General features: G+C 37.5%; 1 protein-coding gene across 2 annotated transcripts in view; it reads left to right on the forward strand.

Annotated features, from left to right (window-relative positions):
• Window positions 1-11,071, forward strand: part of SNX7 (sorting nexin 7) — a 29,232-nt gene extending 18,161 nt beyond the window's left edge. Inside the window, exons 8-9 of one of the 2 annotated variants that reach the window (XM_039555888.1) lie at window positions 2,680-2,832; window positions 10,669-11,071. In XM_039555888.1, the coding sequence (XP_039411822.1) occupies window positions 2,680-2,832; window positions 10,669-10,749 (234 nt within the window). In that variant the 3' untranslated portion in view covers window positions 10,750-11,071. The remainder of the gene's footprint in view (window positions 1-2,679; window positions 2,833-10,668) is intronic. The other variant, XM_039555887.1, reaches the window with a different exon arrangement.
• Window positions 11,072-20,647: the final 9,576 nt, after the last annotated feature.

Raw genomic sequence — 20,647 nt, forward strand, 5'->3', positions numbered from 1 at the left:
TGAATCTATTACATTCTGAATATATTTTGTGTTTTAACTCCAGGTTAAAAGGGGGTTAGTATCACCAAGCTGTAGGATTAGTTCATATAGCAGATAGAAATCCATGCTATTTTGTATAGTGAGATAGTGTAAAATGTGTCACTTACCAGGTGATTTGGCTATTTTGGGTCAGGTCGTTTGGCTGCAGGTCACACCATTCATCTCTAGTAGCACTCTGCCCTAGCAACACCTGGCTCCCACCCTCCTGTGCCCTGGTCCCATGTCTGATTAGCGCTGTGCTGGCCTCTGGCGATCACTGATGGGAGATTTCATTTCTCTCACTGGCTGCCTCGGTGAGATCAATGTAAGCAAATGGATTCAGAATCCTGTTTAATTTGCAGGATCAGTTGCAACAATTTACACCTTGTAAACGAGGAACACACTTGGTAGATGTTTTTGTTATGACCAAGCCATTCTTCTTTCACTTCTGCTGTCATGGCAGCTAAAGAGAGTAGCACTGATGGGTTTTTTCATTTTGAAAAAGTAGATTTTAAATGTCTCTACTTGACATGGTGACATGGCATAATGCTGTCTTCAGACCTTAATACAACTCTTGCCTTAATACAAGATGTGGTTTCTTTGGGGCTTTAGAGTGGGATGTTTAACCTGATATCCAGGCAGAGTTGTATAACAGAGTCTGCCTGTCCACATCATGTCGTGACTACAGTGTGGAAGAAATTCTTAGTTCCTAGAAAAGGCCAGATAAAAAAAACCTGTAAAATAACTTACTTAAAGTTATAGAGAATGAGGTAAGGGGAAGCCACTGCAGCCAGGACTTCTAAGTCAGAGAAGTTCTTTACCTGTGTAGACTAGTGCAATCCCATATAGGAACTTTTTTTTTTTTTGCAAAAGCAGAGAATGTATTCAACTGCCTTTCCTACTCTAAATCATTTTAAAAATGTCATCATTTTCAGTATTCTGTGCGTATTCGTTTTTTGGTATTTGAAGGAAAGGCAATTAGCATAGACCTTGGTTAAAATACTAAATCCAGTTGTCTGTAATTCCTTTAAAGGTAATTTCCCCACATTTAAATTTTGGATTAACCTTTTTATTTCAAATACAGTGTTGGTAGTTGAAATTACCCTTGTCTGTAGCTTGATTAGTGGTCTGGTCAGATAATTGAACTTGGACTTTTCAGTAAAGTAGAAAGTTTTTTTTTTTTCACTTTGTTCCTGATTAATAACCAGTATTTCATTAATCTAGAAGTGTGGCAAAGAAAATCAGTATAGAAATCAAGTCTAATTAAAAGTGTTTATTATGGACTGTGGATAACGTCCATTCAGATGAAATTTTCAGTGTTACTAGCTAAGTAGTTTTTGGCTCCTTTAAGAGCTGAATGGGATCCAGATTCCATGACCATTTCAGGCAGTGTTTGATGATTCAGTTTGTGTCTGATGGCAGCATCACTGCTGTTGCACTGGATCACTGTTCTCCCTTGCATGGTCCAAGCTGGAGGCTGTGCACCAAGACTTTCCATGTCTCACTCTGAATTCTGACGTTTCTCTGTTCTACCAGTAGCGTAAGCATTCATTAAAAATTCTGGAAGTTAGTCCTGGAGTCCTGAACTTCTATCAATGAAAACACCAGCTCTGCAGAAAGCAAAAGTAGCTATCCAACTTTACACAGGCGTGGTATGAGGAAGAAACTATTTGCTTTATGGCAGAATATAAGGAAGAAGAAGAAATTTATGGAGCCTGAGTTGCAAAGGAAGCAATTCAGGGAATTAAGTTCTCCTGCTTGATGTTCCTTATTTTGGTGGTGTTTGTGCCTGCCCTGCCTCCTGCTGCAGACAGTGGCTCTGCAGTCCCAGCAGATGATTTTGCACTGTAGCCACAGGAGATGTACCTTGTTCTGTGACTAGGTGCCAGCCAGAACTGACACAGTGGATTAGTAAATGACAATAGGTAACCAAATTACTGAGAAGACCAAAAAACTCATTAAAGAGAGGGCTGCTGTCCACTTACTCCCATTAGCTGGAAAGTCAGTTTGTGCATCTATAGTAATTAGAAGCACGTAATGTTTGTAGAATACCCCTCAAGGTTTTGGGTCCTGGATTGCTGTGAAAGAGTTTCTTCTCTGTAGAAGTCTTTTCATTTAATTTCTTTCTCTGCTTCTGTATTTCTTTTCCCCTCATATGGTCATGCACAGTTCTACAAGAAAAGATGGTAATGTGACAGGCAAGAAATCAGAAAGTTTATGATTTTGATTTCTGCTGTCTTCTCCCTATTCTGTTTTCTCCTGTTGTCAAAGATTCTGTCAGGGTTTTCCCAGTTTTTCTGGCCAAATCTAATTTGTACAATTGATTCTGCTTCAGTAAAGCCCTCTATATTTTACTTTTTAGATGCATTACTGTCAAGTGCTAGTGGAGAGGTGCCAGACTCTGTAACTTCTCAGAGAATAAAAATATCTCCAGGAATACTTTAATTCTGGTCTATATTTTCTGTTATTAATATTTCAGAAATTGTAGTGAGTTATTAATTAAGAATTAATTTTAAACTTATCCCTGAGGAATGACTTTTTTTGCTAAGTTAAATACCAGCCTTAGTTCTGCAGTTCTCTTTGTCTCCACTACAGTCGAGTTCAATAATTTTGGAAATGGTGATTTTCCTAATTTTTTTAATGTTTATAATTAATATTTAGTTCTCAGAAGAGATTGGGAAACTTGAAGACAAAGTTGAACGTGCCAATAATGCTCTGAAAGCGGATTGGGACAGGTGGAAGCAGAACATGCAGTGGGATATGAGATCATCATTCACTAATGTGGCTGAGAATAATCTCCGTTATTATGAAGAGGTAATACACTTTCTCACAAAAGTGTTATCTTTTCATTATTTTAGTGAAGAAGTCCATGTGTTCTCTGTAAAGAGGAATTTTTCCATCTTAGTTCAAACATTTGGTAACTTCAGAATCAGTTTCTGTGGGAATAGGGAGGCAGTTATCCTTAATTTGACCAATTTCAAGGAGAATAGATTTTATTTTGCCCAAGTCGTTGATCCTGAGTTCATCATCGACAGAGGGCACTCTTGTTTTACTAACCACAACAACTTGGAACATATTTTTCAGTTAAATGTCAGCTGCTATATTTCAGTTTGGAAACATTTTGCTGTGAGAGCATGAAGAAGCCCTCTGTAAGGCTCAGATCTGCATGAATAAAACCTTTAAGTGAGATTCTGTTAGATTTTTATTTTCAGCTCAAATGCTGCAGGTAATATTCTTGGTAAGAATTTCCAAGAATATATACTAAGAAGGAGAATTTGAAAACATGTAACAAAATATATTAAGCATTCTGTGAAGTTTCCTCATGGGGAACACAATGTTGACTGACATGCACATTTTGAAAATATCCCAGATGTCTTGAAGTTTTTTAAAGGATTTCTCCTTACTTTTGGAAAAAAATTGGAATGCACTGAGCCATCTATTAGTCATAAATTAGTCATTTTCACAGATATATTTTGGTACCTGTAACTTCAGTCCTGTAGTCTGAGTCTTTTATGGATTGTCCATTATCCAATGGCAGTGGCCTGATTTTACAAGTCATTTTGTTAAAACATAATTGAAAAGACAGAGCTCTTGATCATCAAGTCTAATTAATTAACATGCAGTCTGTGAGATGCATGGACATTGACAATCTGTTGTTACATATTAAGATCAAAATATTTTCTGAAATCAGGCAGCCAGCTTTTGGCATCCTCTCACATTGTCTTCATTTATTGATGGTCTCCGACTTCTATAGTAGCCATATGTATAATAAAACAATGCTGAATATATTGGAATATTTTCTTTGTGAATGATTAGCTAAAACATAAAAATAATTATTTGGTTCTTTTTCCTGTCTAGAAATGCTTTTTGCTGAAATAGAAGTTTAATTCAGAATACCAAAGCTCATATTGTACATGAAATTACTACTCTTAAGGCAAAAACTGCAGAAAATTATTCAGCTGTCTCTGTAACTGCCAGAGGTTTTTCTTAAGTAGCCCCTCAAATACCAGAAAAATTGGTTTATACTGATCCTTTGTTGGTGCTTTTCTCGAATACTGAAATCTTTAAATGATTTTGCTGCTACATCTTTGTGTAGATCTACATTTTAGAAAAAGCACCTTATCTTACTACAGCAGTTGCAATAATAAGCAACATTGTGCTAACTCTATCACTCCTTGTTTGCAAAGTGAGGGCTTACCAATTTCATTCTGATTCATCAGAAAGTCATTATCTAATCCTGATATTCAAAAGAACTTGATAAAGTTAATATTTTGATTGGGAGTTTTGACCTAAAATGCGTTTATTTAAGAGCCATGGTTAATGTTGATGGTTAATTACTAGAGAAGGGATTACTGATTACTATCAGAGGCTCATATATTTCAAACTACAAGTGTGTACTCCTGAAAGCAGCAGGAGAAGAAGCTCTGGCATCTGCTCCTGCTGTTTGGGAGTGAAACTTCAGGAAGGGAATCTCAGAAACCTGAGAAACAGAATATTATTTTTATGCTTTCAGTAGGAAAGAGAATCCTACTTTAAATGTAATAGTTTGAGTCTGACTCATTAAACTCATGCACAAACACAGTGTCTGTTACAGTGTTTTTCACTTTTACAATTATTACTTGCTTCATTAGCATTCTTTCACATGTCTGAAGTTACTCATTCAGACTTTTGATGCATCATTTGATGCTTACTAAGCCTTTTCTTGCTGTTAGCATCCCTCGTGTTATTTCCTGCCTTTTCTTTTCCCCAGACCATGTTCTGTGCATTTTAGCACCATGGATGCTATGAATATGATTCAGTTGCCCAGCTCTTCTGTCCCACTTCTATGAGGAATCATCTCCTGGTTTCTTAGTGACTACCTGCTTCTCATCCTTTCCACAACTTCCCCCACTCCTCAGTTAACCTATTCTTGCCTCTCCGTGAGCAATGTCCCCTTCTCTTCTCTACAGCTGCGTTTCACTGTGCTTCTCCTTATTCCCCTTGCTGACTGCATTTCCCAGGCACACAACCAAACCAGGAGTCATTTCTGTTCATGATCATTCTCTGCATCCATTAAATTTCCACGAACAGAGTAATGAGAGACAGGCATCCTGTATTTTCTGATGGTTGCTGCAGTAGAGAATGCAGTCCTTCAAGACTGTATAAAACTCAAGCCACTGCGGTCAAAAACAACATAGCAGCATGTCAAAGTACACTAGAATTTCTAAAATGTTACTTCATCTTTGTCACAATATGGGGAAAGAATATGACCTTACATTTGTTTGGGTTTTTTCTTAATTGTAGTTGCCTAAGGATTCTGCTGTCAACTTGTCAAGCATCACTTAGCTAGCATAAAAGAGTATCTCTTCCTTAAGCTGAATTAATGTTCACATTAATGAAGTGTTATTCTTAAGTGTTACCTGTAATTACATTTCTCTGGATTTACAAATTTAAGAGCTATTCCTGTAGTCTTCTGGTTCATTGGCTATCTGCAATTATTATACTTGAATAAGAACTGTTCCTTTGTTTCTGTGGCTGTTTTGTGTCTCTCAGTGCTGTGGTAACAAAGATGTGAATGAAAGCCCAGTGTTGCAAATTTACAGGGTGCTCCTGTGCAGGCCTACGAAAACAAAAGCTTTCATGTGATAATGTGCAAGCTTTGTTATAATATATTTAAAATCATTTAGGAGCCAAGAATTACCATGACTGACCAATCATTTGGAATTCCTGTAGCTGGTCTCAAGGGTTCATACAGTTCTGTACTTCCTTTCCTCTGGAAAACAGTTGAATACATCCTTAAGTCTCTCTGTATTCCACAAAGTCCTAAATCAAAAAAAATACTAATAATGACAGTAAATGCATTGCTAAAATGAGGAGGACTTTCTGAAACAATATGAAAAGGTTTTAATTTTTAAAAGTTCATAACTTTACTCCTATTTCTGAAGTAAATAGCATTGATTCAGCACGTGTTAACACTGTACCATTTATTTTATTCCTTTTCATCGTGCCTTAGGCATGACACCGTTGTCTGACGGCTTAGTCCAGAAGAGGTATCTGCCAAACAGCTGGAATCATAAACTGTCCACAGGGTGGAGCTTTCATCTGAGAAACTGATTGTCACCATGAGTATTTTCATTAATTTAGAAATAGATATTCTAAAGATGCAGCATTACTAAACCCAAAGCAGGATACAGAGTTGGTGGTGGTGCTGGCAAGATTATTTAGCTGGCACATTTGAAGTGTTGCTGCTGCAGATTATCAAAACCAAACCAGGCACTGTGGAACTCTGGCTTCAAAGAGCAGAAGCAATTAAACATATGCTAAATTTGTCTTTTTTTCCTCATGTGTTTAGTATAGTGCCTAGAACATATACAGCATCAAAGGAAGAAAACCACTTCAATTTTTCTCAGCAAAGAATTTTGGTAACCCATTCTTTTCAGGAACACCACTAGAACAAGTTACTAGGTTTTACAGCCCAACCCAAAGGCTAGCTAGACATTGTAAATCCTGCAAATATACCGGAATTTGGGTTTACACTGCTTGTTAGGCACTCTAGGAAATGCAGACAGATTGGTGGTTTTTCCTGCTCTGGGATGATAGTTAGTTTTGGCATTAAAAGAATGTGTTTTTTCTTGAGGATGGATGAACCTTTGTTTTAAAGCATAGCATCTGATTTTATTTATCTCATGTGAAATTAATCCTGTTAAACCCTTCCATTGTAATCAGATAATCAGTTACCTTTGATATAGTCAGATTCTTGGTAGGGTATTGACACACCCTACTATTTTTCAAAAATACAAATAATTTCCTGATTTTCTCAAGTATTTCAAGCATAATTTGGTATATTTCTGTGACCAACATTGTTATACAGGCATAAATTGATCCAAAAGATTCAGTGGGGCAAACCAATACTCGTTCCCCATTACAGCAACTTCCTTCTAACTCCAAAGCCCTTATGTACCTCTCGGTCTGGTAAAAGCTGTAGAAAAATAGATGAGATTTGTTGTTTGCCCTAGAGGCCTCTGTAGTGATGCATTTAGGCAGTCATTTGGTCGTGTAGCAGAAAGTTCCTGCGTGTTGATCACATCCTACCTTAGCCATGCCTGGGAGTTCAGCTACCAAACTTCACGAGATTTTCAAAAGCTCTCACGTCTGAGCCCATTTGTCTCTGTGCATGTTGCTTCAAAGGCAGATCCATCTTTGAACCCTCATTCACTTCAGCCTCTAAAACTTTCTAAAAATAATTTTAGGAAGACATTTTTCATAGTGGGAATTAATATTTCTGTGCAGTCTAGTTTTTGTTTCCTTGCACTCAGAAATCATAAAAATAGTTTCTGTTTCTCTCAGACACAAACAAGACTTCATTTTCAGATTCCTCTCCAAAAAATTCCATCATAAATGATATTTTTAAGGTATCAGCCATGGATAACTGGGAACTGGAACACAAACACGCATGGCACGTGACACACTGCTTCTGCTAGCATCCATACTTCATGTTCTATTTTTATATCTCCTTTTTCATTATATATGCAATTGTATTATATGAAAAGCTTTTTTCTGCTTTTTCTAAGAATGATGTTGTAGAATTGTATCTACGTGTCCTGCAGTAGTAATCAGAATTCTTTAGGTAAAGTAGCCTTATTTAAGTTCTTGCTATTTCATTTTGTGTATTTAGGCTTTTTTATGTTTTCCATTGGGCTTTTGCAAGTAATTGGATTATGAATTTCAATCCTGTGCAAACACATTTCATTTCCTCAGTTTGGATTTTCTGGGTTTTTTTCCTTTCTGTCTCCTTTGTGAAAATTGGCTGATCCTCTACTTAGATCTCCATTTTCAACCTCCCAGGAGAATGGAGTAAAATCATTTTGTAATAACGTTGAAGTATACATCACTAACAAAATGTCGTTTATGCAGTTCATGCTTCACAATATGAAAAGCTTGAGCCTAAGGCAGAGAGACCTAGTTTTGTTTTGGTGTGGTTAATTATAAAACTTGTCAGCTGTAGCAGCACTGTGATGTCTGGCAGTGAAATGAGCCACCATTGCTCTTATATTTTGAAAAATGTGTTTTGGTTATATAATCAGAGATAAATTAAAAGCTGAATAACTTGTGTGAAAAAAATGCTTTACATCTTTGTCTGGACAGACTTCAGAAGATCGTATCTATCTGGTTAAGCAATGTATTGTGATTGCATTTTAACGTGTGCAGTTTGGCTCAGTGTTGCAAAGGTAACACAAAGCCATTTTTACATTGCAGCCAGTGCTGATACATATATTTTAAAACACATTACTGAAATTATGGGATGACAAAACATGGACTTATGTGGTAATTAAATTAAACTGCGATTCAGAAAAAAAATTTGTCATTGCTAACAAAAGACTCTTCAAGAAAAAGTGATGTTTTCTTGCATCACACTTAGAAAAAGCCTAGAAAAACAGCTGTGCCTTGCAGCTTTCTAGGATGGTAAGCCAGGCTGGGCTCAACAGAAATTGATGAGTTTGAGTGCTGTAGTGAAGACACATTGCTAGCAGCTGCCTCACTGCCATCTCAAAACCAAGATGCTGTGTTCCAGCTCAAGCCTCTCAGATAGACTCAGCTGCCACAGTGTCACATGAAATAGGGGAGTATCTAATGATCAAACTTAAAGGCTTTATACAAAAGGTCAAAAAGACCTTTTAAATCAGAAATCAGTTTTCAACACTTGCAGTTCACTGTTCATGCTGGCAGTAACTTCACTGTTTCTCCATGGTGTACCATTTCAAAATAACATTTCTCCAAAAAATCAATGAAGAAAGCAGATTTCCACATGAATCTTATCCTGTTAGTCCTCTCTTTTCACAGTAATTCGAACCTTAGATGTACTCTGAACAGCAGCATAATGTTGTTGTGTGCAATAGCAGCAGTAGTGACTTGGAAGCAAGATCAAAAGAGAAAGACTGGGGAAGTAAATTCATGGTATCCATAGTCTAGGGGACAAAATGTGAATAACAGAAATTATCTCTACTGTGTCTAATAATAACCAAAAACCTATGCAAAAATAAGCTCAGACTTTTCTCTTTGTGATCTTTTAGTTCAGTTGGCTGTTTAACTGCTCTCATTTTTTTGCAGACCCACATGTTCTACTTTCTTATGTCTTCAGAGACAAAGCCACTGCTGACTTTTTTTTTTCCTTGTTACTTTTGTCACCCTTAATTTTATGGGTATCCCTGGTTCTGCGTCCTTGTGTCATCACGAATTCCCCCAGCTCTAGTCATCCTGTGTGTATTCTTTGTTTTTCTCTTTGAGCTTATACTTTAACATATCAGATCCTCCCACTCATCTGCTTGCACACAAATAGGCAGTTATACCAGGACCTAGGCTCTTCAGTGTAGTATGACTGTATCTCCATATTTAATCACAGAGTTTGGAAGTCATTCACAAGAAATGTCTAATAAAGTTAGGTGGCTGCAAGTTCAGGCTGGGTCATTTCCATGTCTCCTAAGCCATGACAGATGGATATGAGATGTTCCAATGAGCTGGGCTTAGCAAATGTCTGTGGCTTGAATAGTTTATGGCAAAAGATTTCAGTTAGGAAATGATGCTGTTTTCAGGGCACTGATTTAATTCAAAGTTCAGATAAATGGAGTCTGCTGTCCAGATTTTAATATATATTTCCGGAGAAATTTCAGAAGACTTATTTATTGTGCATAATAAAGATTCTTCATGAAAAGAACTGTGTAGAGTAAGTAGTAAATAAGCTGCATTGTCAAGAACAATAGGTATGAATGTATAAGTCAAAATTTTGTTAGAACATTTCAGTTTCAAGGGCTTTTTTTCAACAGCATCAGAACAAGAAAATTATTGAAGGAATTTGCCTTTCCTGTTCTACTGCCAGACTTGAAATAGTACAACCTGGTGCTTTGGGTAACAAGCATCAACTCACTAGAGGTTACCTCGTGATAGCTTTGCCATGGCTCTCAACACTAATTTATGATTTAGAATGGCTTGCCAAGCTGCCAACACTCATTTAAGCCAAATTGAACCAAAGTCATTTGGGGTTGGGGTTGGTTTGTTGGTTTTTTTTCATTTTACTGCCTGCAGAATTGATGCTTCAAATAAAAAAAATAAGTTTTTACAATTGTAAATACATTTTTCCATAAAGAGAGAAATACCACTTGAAAGGAATAACAACTTCCCTACTCCTAGCTCCTGCCTTTCTGGTCCTATTTCTTTCCCATTCTCTCCTTATATAGAAAAAAAAAAATGGTTTCATTTAACTTGCAAGGAAATTGGGTATACAATAGGAATCCACAGAGATTACAAGGGAACAGTGCCTGACAATGTGCTTTCTATTTGGAAGAGATTTTTGCCTGTAACTAAAGGAAGAGATTAAAGAAAAGCATAATTAATGTTAGCATCTTCCATACTACAACATACAATTACAATGCTCACAGTGTGTGCTTGTCATTATGTAAAATTGACCTTTACAGCTCACTCAGCATGTTAGCTAACATTTTGCATATCACTGAGCTGCCTAGGAAACCGTAGTTTGCTCTTACCACGGTCCTACAAAAGCAGCTTGTGACAATGTGTATGTATTCTGCTATTTTTTTAAAATTCCTTTTCTCCTTGGCCAACAGTTTACAGAAATCTGTCTGCTGTACTCATATGTATGTGTTCGGTTTTTTTAAGTGCCTTGCTACGTGGGAGTCCTTCCTAGCATCTCAATCAGTGGATCTTCATGTGGAAGAAGATTCTGAAGACAGGCCTTGAGTAATATCTCTGCTTGATCTCTGCCTTTTCCGTGCAGTTTCTCCCAACCAAAGTGCTTTATATGAGATCAGTTACATTATTAAATTTAACTGTTAAAAATCAGTGAAATGCAGGAAACCAGCTTATTGAACACTCAGGTATTCTAGTCCTGAAATACATTTTGAAACATGCTTTATGTTGCTTTATATTGCTTAGCTCTGATTTTACATATTTTTATGCATTTGCATACAATTGTTTTCGTAAATATTGGCGTAATTTGGATATAAAATATTTTAAATATGTAAAAATAGCTCCATTTTAATAAAAATTTTAATGAGGAAAGTTTGTCATCATTTTGTATCCTAGTCTTTTTTAGAAGTATTTTGGTATTTTAGCATACTTCTTCGATTCTCTTTCTTGAGTAATTTCTTGTACTTGTAGAATTACCTTGTGTAGTCTTTAAGGGCTAGGACTTTAGGATTATTTTAATAGATCTTGCTAGTTGCCCTATGACAACACAGGACATAAAGATGCCAGACGTTTTGTGAGATTAATGCTGCTTTAAAGTATTGTTAATTCAGTTTTCAGTTTGCAGTATTTACATGTTTATTACAAATCTTCAATTTGACGTTTTTTGAAGCATAAAGAAAAAGTGACAGTTCATGAAACAGACTGTTTTTACAGTGACTTTGTACAGTGACAGCACTGATGCCAACACAAGAACTTCCATTTGGAGTTTGCAGGGTGAAACCTTCTGCTCCCATGGCTGACCCTCCTGTAATGCTTAACTTCTTCCCTCTTTAGATAGTCAATGTGGAAGAGAAATAAAAGAGGTTTGCATTAAAATGATCAGCTGATTCACTCATGCAATATGTATTAAAGTCTTCCAGTCACTGAATTATTCCACCCAAAAGGTCCTCCAGACTGCAGCTGTAGTTTCTGCAGTTCTCCCTGGTGGTTAAGGTCTGAGCAAGCCACAGGCTCTGTGTGGAAGGAATGAGGTGCAGGAATCAGAGACAGCCTAACCAGGGCTCTGGCCTTGCAGAAGAGCAGGGCTTCAGCCAACACCTGCACCTTTTGTGGTGGCATTTTGTACACATGCTCTGATCAGTCAGCTAATGGCTGCAGGAGACAATTCCAGAGCACATGGCTGCTGCTCCTGGGTGGCTGTGGACCTGCCCAAGCTGGGCAAGGATTCTGTGGCTTTGATCTTAAAAAATGTATATTGCAAGTGAGATCTGGAATACCAGCACGACCTTTTCAGCAGTGCTAGGAAGAGTGTTCTCATGCTGCCCCCATGAAGTAGTAGTGAAAGCTCGGCTATTTTTTTCATCTTTAAAGTGGCAGTTAAGCTGCTCCTGAAATCCTGCAGGGAGCATGCATCTCTCCCAGTGTGGACAACTCCCCGTGCAGAGGTGAATCTGTGTCAGGAGGAGGGCAGTGCAGTGCTGAAGGACTGTGCCTCACAGGGTCTTCTCCAGCCGTGCTGGCAGTGGATCCTTGCAGGAGGCAGGGAAGAACAACGTGGCTGGACTGTGCTCTTTTCCCACTCTACCTTCCTGATGATTACTTTTTAACATGAGAACTTCTATCAGTGTGCTTAATAGCCTTAATGGCTTTCCCTTTCATTTTTTTTTCACCTAAACTCATAGGATTTACCATGCTGAATATCAGTGAACTCCACAACTTAATATGTAGCAAAAATCAATTAATTTTGTAATTTCCTAAACCATCTGCCCAATAACTTCAGGTAATGCCTTCTGCCTGTTAAATTTTGAGAAGAGTTGAGCAACTGTTTCCTATTTGTCTTCCCTGTGCCACTCAAGAATTTACAGACCTCTTGTGTTTTCCAAGTTTCCCAGAGGAAAAACCATAGCTTAATACCATATTGTACAAAAGGCACTTGACATCTGTGCTCATTGTTACTGCTTTTCTCTGTATTTTCTAGTTCTGCTGCAACCAGTACTCAAAATGCAGACACACCAGAAATGTACATGTTGTCATAATTACGCTTTGATTTTTGTCATCATATTCCTAATTTATTTTTTGAAGTACCACTGAATGCTGAGCTGCCATTCCACAGAACTGTCCACTAATATTAAGAGCTATTCTGAAGGTTACTGAATAATTTAATATCCATCAGTGTGTATATATAGGAGAATTGGCTTTTCCCCAGTGAGCATTTATTTGCATTTATTAATACTCAATTTAGCCTGCTGTTTTTAGCTCCTAATCCCTCTGTAGTGTACAGTTCTATAAACAGGATTGCAGCAAGACAGACAGCAGTAACACTCTGAATACCAGGTAAGTTAAAGTTCAAGGAATTGAGCTTGAACAGGCTTACTGGAAGGATAGAAATTTGTAAGTGTAACCAAGAATTACTATCATGCTGCTAATTTAGGCACCTCTAAGGACATACAATGTCGGGTTAGCTGAGATGGCATTACAGGCATTGATTTTACCTGCATAGTCTGCCAGACTAATAGGTTGCTTTCTGAGACATTTGGGAATGAGAAGCACCATTGGACATTTTCCATTCTTGGTAAAACATTCATTATGTTCATGATTTATTTTTAATTTCTTTTTCTCTTTAGCTAGGCCATAACTTATGGGGGAAAGATTTTAACAGTCAGTTTTATAGAGGCCTTCTTGTGACCATGTATTTGTTTTCCCGATTTTTTAGTAGCTCTATCCTCATGTAAAAATAAGGTCTATTGTTAAGTACAATCAAACATTGTCCTTTTCATGTCATGCAAATACTTCTGAAACTTACAATTTTAGAAAGTCTATTGCATATTTAGACTTATTTCCAAAGATTTTTCTTTTATGGAGTCTTGCTTTTCTTAGGCTAATGATTAGAAAGTGCTTAAGGTATTTAATTACTCAAAATCAGTCTGCCTCTTACTGGATTTTCACGCTGCCTCTTTGTATGTCAGTGGTTCATACCTAGGGCCTTTAAATAATGCATCTCGCTCTTGTTAGAGTGAAAACACATACAAAGAAAAGAACAAAAACCTTCTCTGGTACCTAACAGGGGAACTTTCACCAGAGCAAATTGCTGGTAGTAAAGGTAAAACAGGGATGTGGGTAAGAAATCAGTGGCTTTCAGTGCTGAGTGATTTTAAAGGGTTTCCTGATACAGATTCCATCCCTTTACAACTGATGTGTGGCAAGATGCATGTCCAGAGAAAAAAGAAATAAATACAGGTTCTTCTGGCCCCTGCTGCTGTCAGCCTCTACCCAAAATAGTGACCTTTTAAAAAGATTTGTGTTCTATGTATTGAATTTTTTTCATTTACCTGATAGCTGTGGGCAGGATTTCACTTCTAGCATCACTAAAATAAGGATAATACTGGCATCAATTAATCATTAAAGCAACCTTTGAGCAGGAGCTTTGAAGGCCATGAGGAGTATGCAGTGGTTTTCTTCCATACGTCTAAATCACATTTTCACATCACACATCAGCACTGCCCACTATTTTGGACAACTGTCCCTTGCACATTCAAGAATGGATGAGGGCAGAGGTGTATGTAATAGGCTACTCTGATATGTTTTAAATTTACTCAAAGAAAATGGCTAAATAACCCTTTTTCTAACAAATGGAGGAGCTCCTACCTGCCAGCTGGTGTGACTGACTTGAGTGAGTAGAGGATGAGATAGTAAAACCTTTGCAGAAAGCACTTGGACAACAAAACATTCATAAAGCACTGCATAGCTGTGAAGCTTTTACTGTGTGGACCTTCTGTTAACTGGCTGTATGTCACAAAGCCATCATCTTTACTCTAGTCCTGCCATCACTGTGGGGAGAGAGAAGCCTTATCTATGCAATCCCACAGAGGCTCCTTATTGAGTACAGAGTGATTGAAAGAAGTGCTGGCCAACAGGATGAACCATAAACTCCTTCATGAAACCCACTATGTTGCATTTTCAAGCTGCAGCAATGTTTGGATGCAGCCCCCCCCCGTTGGCAGCGGCTCTGCCCCACTGGGAGGAACAGAGCAGCAACAACTCATCTGAACCTGAAAGGGACAGACACAAACTTTCAGCAGATTTGGGAGGTTTTGGGGACCTGAAAAGTGAGGGTACATCCTGGTTTAGGTAAGACACACAATTGAACAAATGAAGAACAGTAAGAGGATGTCCTTGTTTAAAATATAATTGGAAAAACATATCAAAACCCCATTGTACTCATTTTCCTACAGGCAAAAAAGCCGTATCTGAGGTTTGAAATTTTTTACCTGGACTGTAACATGACAACGAGTTTTCAGCAGGAATAATTCATTTGATAGTTGTATTGCTTAGAAGTTTAGTTAAGGAATAAGCATTCTCATGTCTGCATTCATATTTAACCAAGAGTTGCCAGAAAGCCATTACTCTTAAAGCCAAACTAAGAAACTTGCTTGGAATCAAAGCAACACTGAATATGTGACATGGGGAAGATTGACTGTTCTTTAACTATGGCTTAAAGAGCAACTGAACTGCTTTTTAAAATTAACGTCTTCAATCAAAGAAAATAAATAGCTGCAATGTTACAGTGCGATTTTCTCCTTTTTTTTTTTTTTTGCAAAGTGAAGCATCTCACCAGGTTCTTTTTGCAAAGGAAAACAAATAAGATGTTTATTTTTTTATTTGTACCCTGGAGTTGTGTTCATTTAAATAATAAATTAAGTTTTCACCAGGAGGTAAAGAAATAGTACGTAAAATGAGAGCCGAGCAAGATGCTCTGCACAACATGTACGACTACCACAAAGCTCCTCACTTCTAAGTGGAGAAATGTTTTTTCACTCACGCACTGCATTATTTGTCAGGTTAGAAGGCAAAGCCAGAGCTGCTCTGAACATCAGGACCTCCTGCCCACAAGCCTGTAAGAATTGCTTTGGCCCCACAAAGCTGGTACCAAGCCCTTAAGGCTGGCAAGGTCTGTAAATGAGCAGCAGCTCACTGAAGTTTCAGAATCACGACTGCTCTTTCATCTCTTTTCACTGCTTGATTCTTCAATATACACAGCACAAAAGTCCAAAGTTTCTATCTAATAAAAGGTTAAAGAGGGAAATTTATGAGGGTCCTTTTGAACCTAAAAAATACCATATGAGTCTACGAAATAGAGTGGAAATTGACAGTAATTATATTATTAAGAGACAAATTATTACAAGAATTCAGTACATCCTCTCCTACTTTGACCCACCTGCAATATCTTTTTGCAATAAACAAAACAACCTGGCAGATACTCAGCTGACATAAAAGCAAAGCTAAAGCAAGGTTAGAAAAAGATTTGTAATTTGGTTTGAGAGAAAATACCTAAATGAGAATAGCTCTTTGGAGACTGTGTTCATTCACTGACAGGACAGGAAAAATTTTATAAGTGAATTAATTGTGGCAGCTTAACTTTGTAAAGTAAGTTGTTCAATATTTATTGGTGCATTCCAGATGTTCCTTTATTCCTATGATTGCACCTGTTTTGTTACCATCTCATTGTAGGAAAGAAAATTAATGAAGTATAAAAGGGGAGGTGCTAAAGTGGAAAAATCAACTATCATCTTCTGTGGTGATTATTGTGCATTGTGACACTCATCTGTCAAAAGAATTTAAAAATATTACACAAATACAGCTGTGCCTCATTTTGTCACATGCAGGTACAGCAAATGAAGAAATACACTTCTGCTAAAGGCTGAACCTAGAACCTTTTATTTCTATTAGCCTTTTATGCGTGAGTTTTTGCTGAAACAGAGATACTCTCAGTACAGATGATCATCAACCCTATCCAGAGCATCTAATACAGAATGGCAGTACTGGGTCAGCCTGGCAACTCTCAGCCAGGTTCTTATAACCAAATTGAAAAAACCCATGCCCTATCTGGTTAAAATGCAGTGACACCAATAGAAGACATTCCCTGGCATTGTTTACAGGTTTTTTTCCCTTTCCATAAGGGCTGTAAAGCCACTTCTGCCCCTGGTTCCTGCTCACACACTGAGCACCTCACCCAGGTTTAATAAGGACTTTTACAGCCATGCTAGGACAGGGTACAGAGTCCCCAAACTGAGGAGGTGGCACAGAGCAGGGTGTGGAGGGCTGGGAGCCTGGCACACACTGGGGAAAGGTAACTCCCTTTCTCCTGGCCACCCCAGTGCTGAGACAGGTGCTGAGGAGCAAAAGGAGGTACTGCACTTTGTCTCTTATTCAGATTCTGGGAGTGGTACAAAGATAACTGGCATCTGTCACTTGGATTGCAATTTATACATAGATTTCAGAATATAGAAAATCAGAAAATAGGATGGAAGGAAAACAATACCTTGGATACAATTAGAGGGTTATTTGGTTTCAAGGTTTAAATTACATTTAGCTTAGTTTTTAACCCTTTACTTGAAATGTTCCTGTTCCTACATTATATGGCTTGCTACCTACATCAAATGTGTGTGTGTGTGTATGAGAAGTTTGTGAGGGTTGCCATGGGAATTCTGGCTTCCATGCTTGGAAAATCATCTGCAATTTGACAAAGCTCATCAATGCTATTGCTATATATGTACATTTCTCCTTAAAAGCATTTGTCTTCTGGATGACCTTTATGGAAAAAAGTATTACTTCATCTCTGCTTTGTAATATGTCATCTCATTTATCAAAAGTATTTATTCAGAACAAATAAACTGCAAGGTTTTGAGGATTTTCCTTTGGAGTCCCTCTCCAGTAACACAGATCCAGATGTTAGATTGTTCTAATCCATTATTTGTGGTACATCTATTTTATTAATTTATTAGTATTAATTTTAGTTTTTAAAAAATATTTAAGATTGGTTCAGAGTAGAAATGAGTCTCTGAGTAATTCTAAGCATGCAAATGTATTTATTTGGTGCCTCTCAGGTTTTTTGGTTTGTTCATTCATTCTGAAATACATGAACAGTCCCAATATAATTGGTGACCATACCATCACCATGCTGTGATCCAGATTCCATGGAAATGAATGAAGAGACCAAAGACTGTTCAGCTGTTCTAATATAAAGTCTCCCAACTAAGCAACATTTAAATTATTAATAGTATTTGGGGAAAATATGCTCATTGAAAAGAAACAGGAGCAGAAAACTATTATCAGTAGTTACTGATTACTTACTCATATATTTGGTAGTGACCAAAGTCTTTCTGCCACCTTTTTCTAAAAGCTTGGAAGGTGATTTTTGGGGGAGGGGGCAGCATTTTCCATTGTTTCATTTAAATTATCTCAGCTGTTTTTCGGCAGTGGCAATGTGTTTAGAAGGGAAGCAATAAAGTCTTAATTATAGGGCAGTGTAACAGCTACAAATGCATATTCTACTGCTACATGTTCTTCAGAAGAATGTAATCAATTCACACTGTTTTTGAATGATGTTTCATATTGTGATCTTGTAAACAGATCTTAAAATACCCAGTTTATAAAGACAGCTAAATCTCTATAATTATTAGAGCTTTTCTTTTTCCCCAGTTAATCCTAAAAGAAAAGGTGGAGGCTGGAGGTGCAGCAGCTATGATTATGAACCCCCTACTGAAGTAAAAGAATGTTAATAATTTGAAAGTGGGTTTGGTTTTTTTTAAGAAGAATGTACAGCCATTAAACAACATACACAACAAAATGTGGTATGTCAGAGATGAACTTAAAATGGTGTTTCTGTAATGCCAGATCACCATGACTTTGTTCATATAGTGAACAGTGACACATTGTTTTGGATTTCAGTAAGAAAACAAGAAAACAGAGTTGACAGAATTCAGCATTTTCAGAATTTGTTTTGTTCTGTATTATTTAACTAGTGGCCAGTGGCTTCTGATCCACTGTGAGGATCTGGCTGAAAGCTCAGATCTCTCACGAATTGAAATGTAATCTTGGTTTTAAACACACCACCAACAGAGGCTGATAATGTACTATCCATTAAAAACTTAACTAATGTTTCATTACAACAGATTTTGAGAAAAGCTGCAAATCCCTTGCCATGGAGATGGAACTATAGGATATCCAGAGTATATTGCATTCTATGGGGTGAACTTTGAAGAAGCTGGGATCAATGGATAAATCACAGTTTTAACAGCTCTATTTTGTATCTATAGCAAGGTAATTAATGTTATCTAGTGAAAAAAAGTGCAAATTTTAAAGGATCCTGACTAAAGTCCAAGGGAGTTACACCAGCCCTCTGCTCATCCCTTTTGCAGAGACATGTCCAGTGAATGCAGGGGCTGAACACTGGTGAACATGGAACAGTTCTACCCACGAGCCAGTGGCACAAAGGTGCCATTGAACCAAATTTTGGTTGCTGAGGTAGAGCTCCGTTTTGGACAGCAAATGCCTCTCTCCTTTGCCACTTGCCAGCAAACTTGAGCACAGCTGTCAAAAACCTGATCAACAAGCTGAGTTTCTATATTCACTACATATGAGTGTCATTTGGTGTAGCAAGAGCTTCTCATCTTGAACTCCCATGTCAAAACTTCTGATGTGGCTCCCTGTCCATCTTATTTAACATTTCCTTGCAAGGATATGTTCGTAAGTATTTTAATGAGCAGGAAAAGAAGGTGTGCCTATTTGAGGAATACTATGTATTTTAAAACCACATATTATTGTTCTGAAGTGAACACTCTTAGAACAAACTATAAATTGCTTTGCCTTATCTATGGAAGTTGCTTAGGACACGGTGATATCCCCACCCTGTGGCAGAGGGCAAGAAAAGCTTCTCTCTTTCCTAGGTCTTCAACAAAATACTCATAGTATGAAGGAGAAAGGCTGTCAAGTCTCTTGGCCTTTTCTGGTTTTTAAGTTTTATCATGTACTTCTGCAGCATATGGGTATAACTAATTACATTTTCTGAGCAGATGTGCAAGAGATGGATTGATATGCCAAGGCTGGTAAATGTCCAATGAGGAGGCGACTGGTGTGCCCATAACAGATTTTGTAAATGAGACATTTACGGAAATGACGAACATAAAACTTTTCATTTTAGTATGTTACTCCCGAGGTTAAAAGAAGCTCAAGTCCATTGTCAATAGGGAAAATATGTGTAATGTGTCTCCACTTCTACTTTTAGAAAAAGAAATTGTTTCAAAATATGTGGAGTATGTTGGGAGTTTTCAACTTCTTTCTTCTCTCCAATTTTCTACTTACTGTTGTAAAAGAAAGGTCAATAGGCAGGTATTTGGAACGAAAAAAACAGGTTAGATTCCTCTCACACACAAAAATAGGACTTAAAAAATGGGGGTTTTGAATGCTAAAATGAAGAGTCAACTGATAAGACTAACAAGAATCTGTACACACTACATCTGAGCAAAAGAGCAAACCTGGAATTAACATTGTTGCTCCTCGATGCAGTATGTCAAAGCAGATTTCACTGACCATTCAGACGTGATCAGTGGCAGAGCAGCTAAACCTGCTGAATGTGTACCCAAAGCACAACAAAAGCCTTATGGATTCTGTCCTTAAGAAATACACAATCCTGTTATCCTACTTCACTATTAAGCTGTTGGGAAAAGTCACTTTGCCAAGTAAAATAAGACATTATTTGTTATTAAAAATGGTATTTTTCTCCAAACATTACAGCACTTTTGTAAATCAGTACCTCTGATTTTGTAACTCCCTTAGCCAGATCTAGATATGTTCCCACCTGGCTGACTCTAGGGGGTCTTCCTTTGTTTCCCTCATTTTGTTTTTAGACAGAGCTGAAGGAGATTTGAGAAGTTTGTGTATTCTCTGTAGAGAAAGCATTAAAGAGGAAGAGTATTTTGCCTCTTGAACTGACTCGGAGTTGTCACCCCTTTTATTCCCCGTTAAGTCTCTTCATTATTATTCACATAGCTCAAATCTTTGTATTCACCTTCTCCAATTTTCAGGTGCTTTTCCTTCATAGTTAATTTCTTTCTTCATTTCAAAATTCTTCATTTCCCTCTGACACCATGTAATATTTATTACATCAGTG

Source organism: Corvus cornix, chromosome 8 (genome assembly GCF_000738735.6).
Source record: "Corvus cornix cornix isolate S_Up_H32 chromosome 8, ASM73873v5, whole genome shotgun sequence".
NCBI lineage: Eukaryota > Metazoa > Chordata > Aves > Passeriformes > Corvidae > Corvus > Corvus cornix.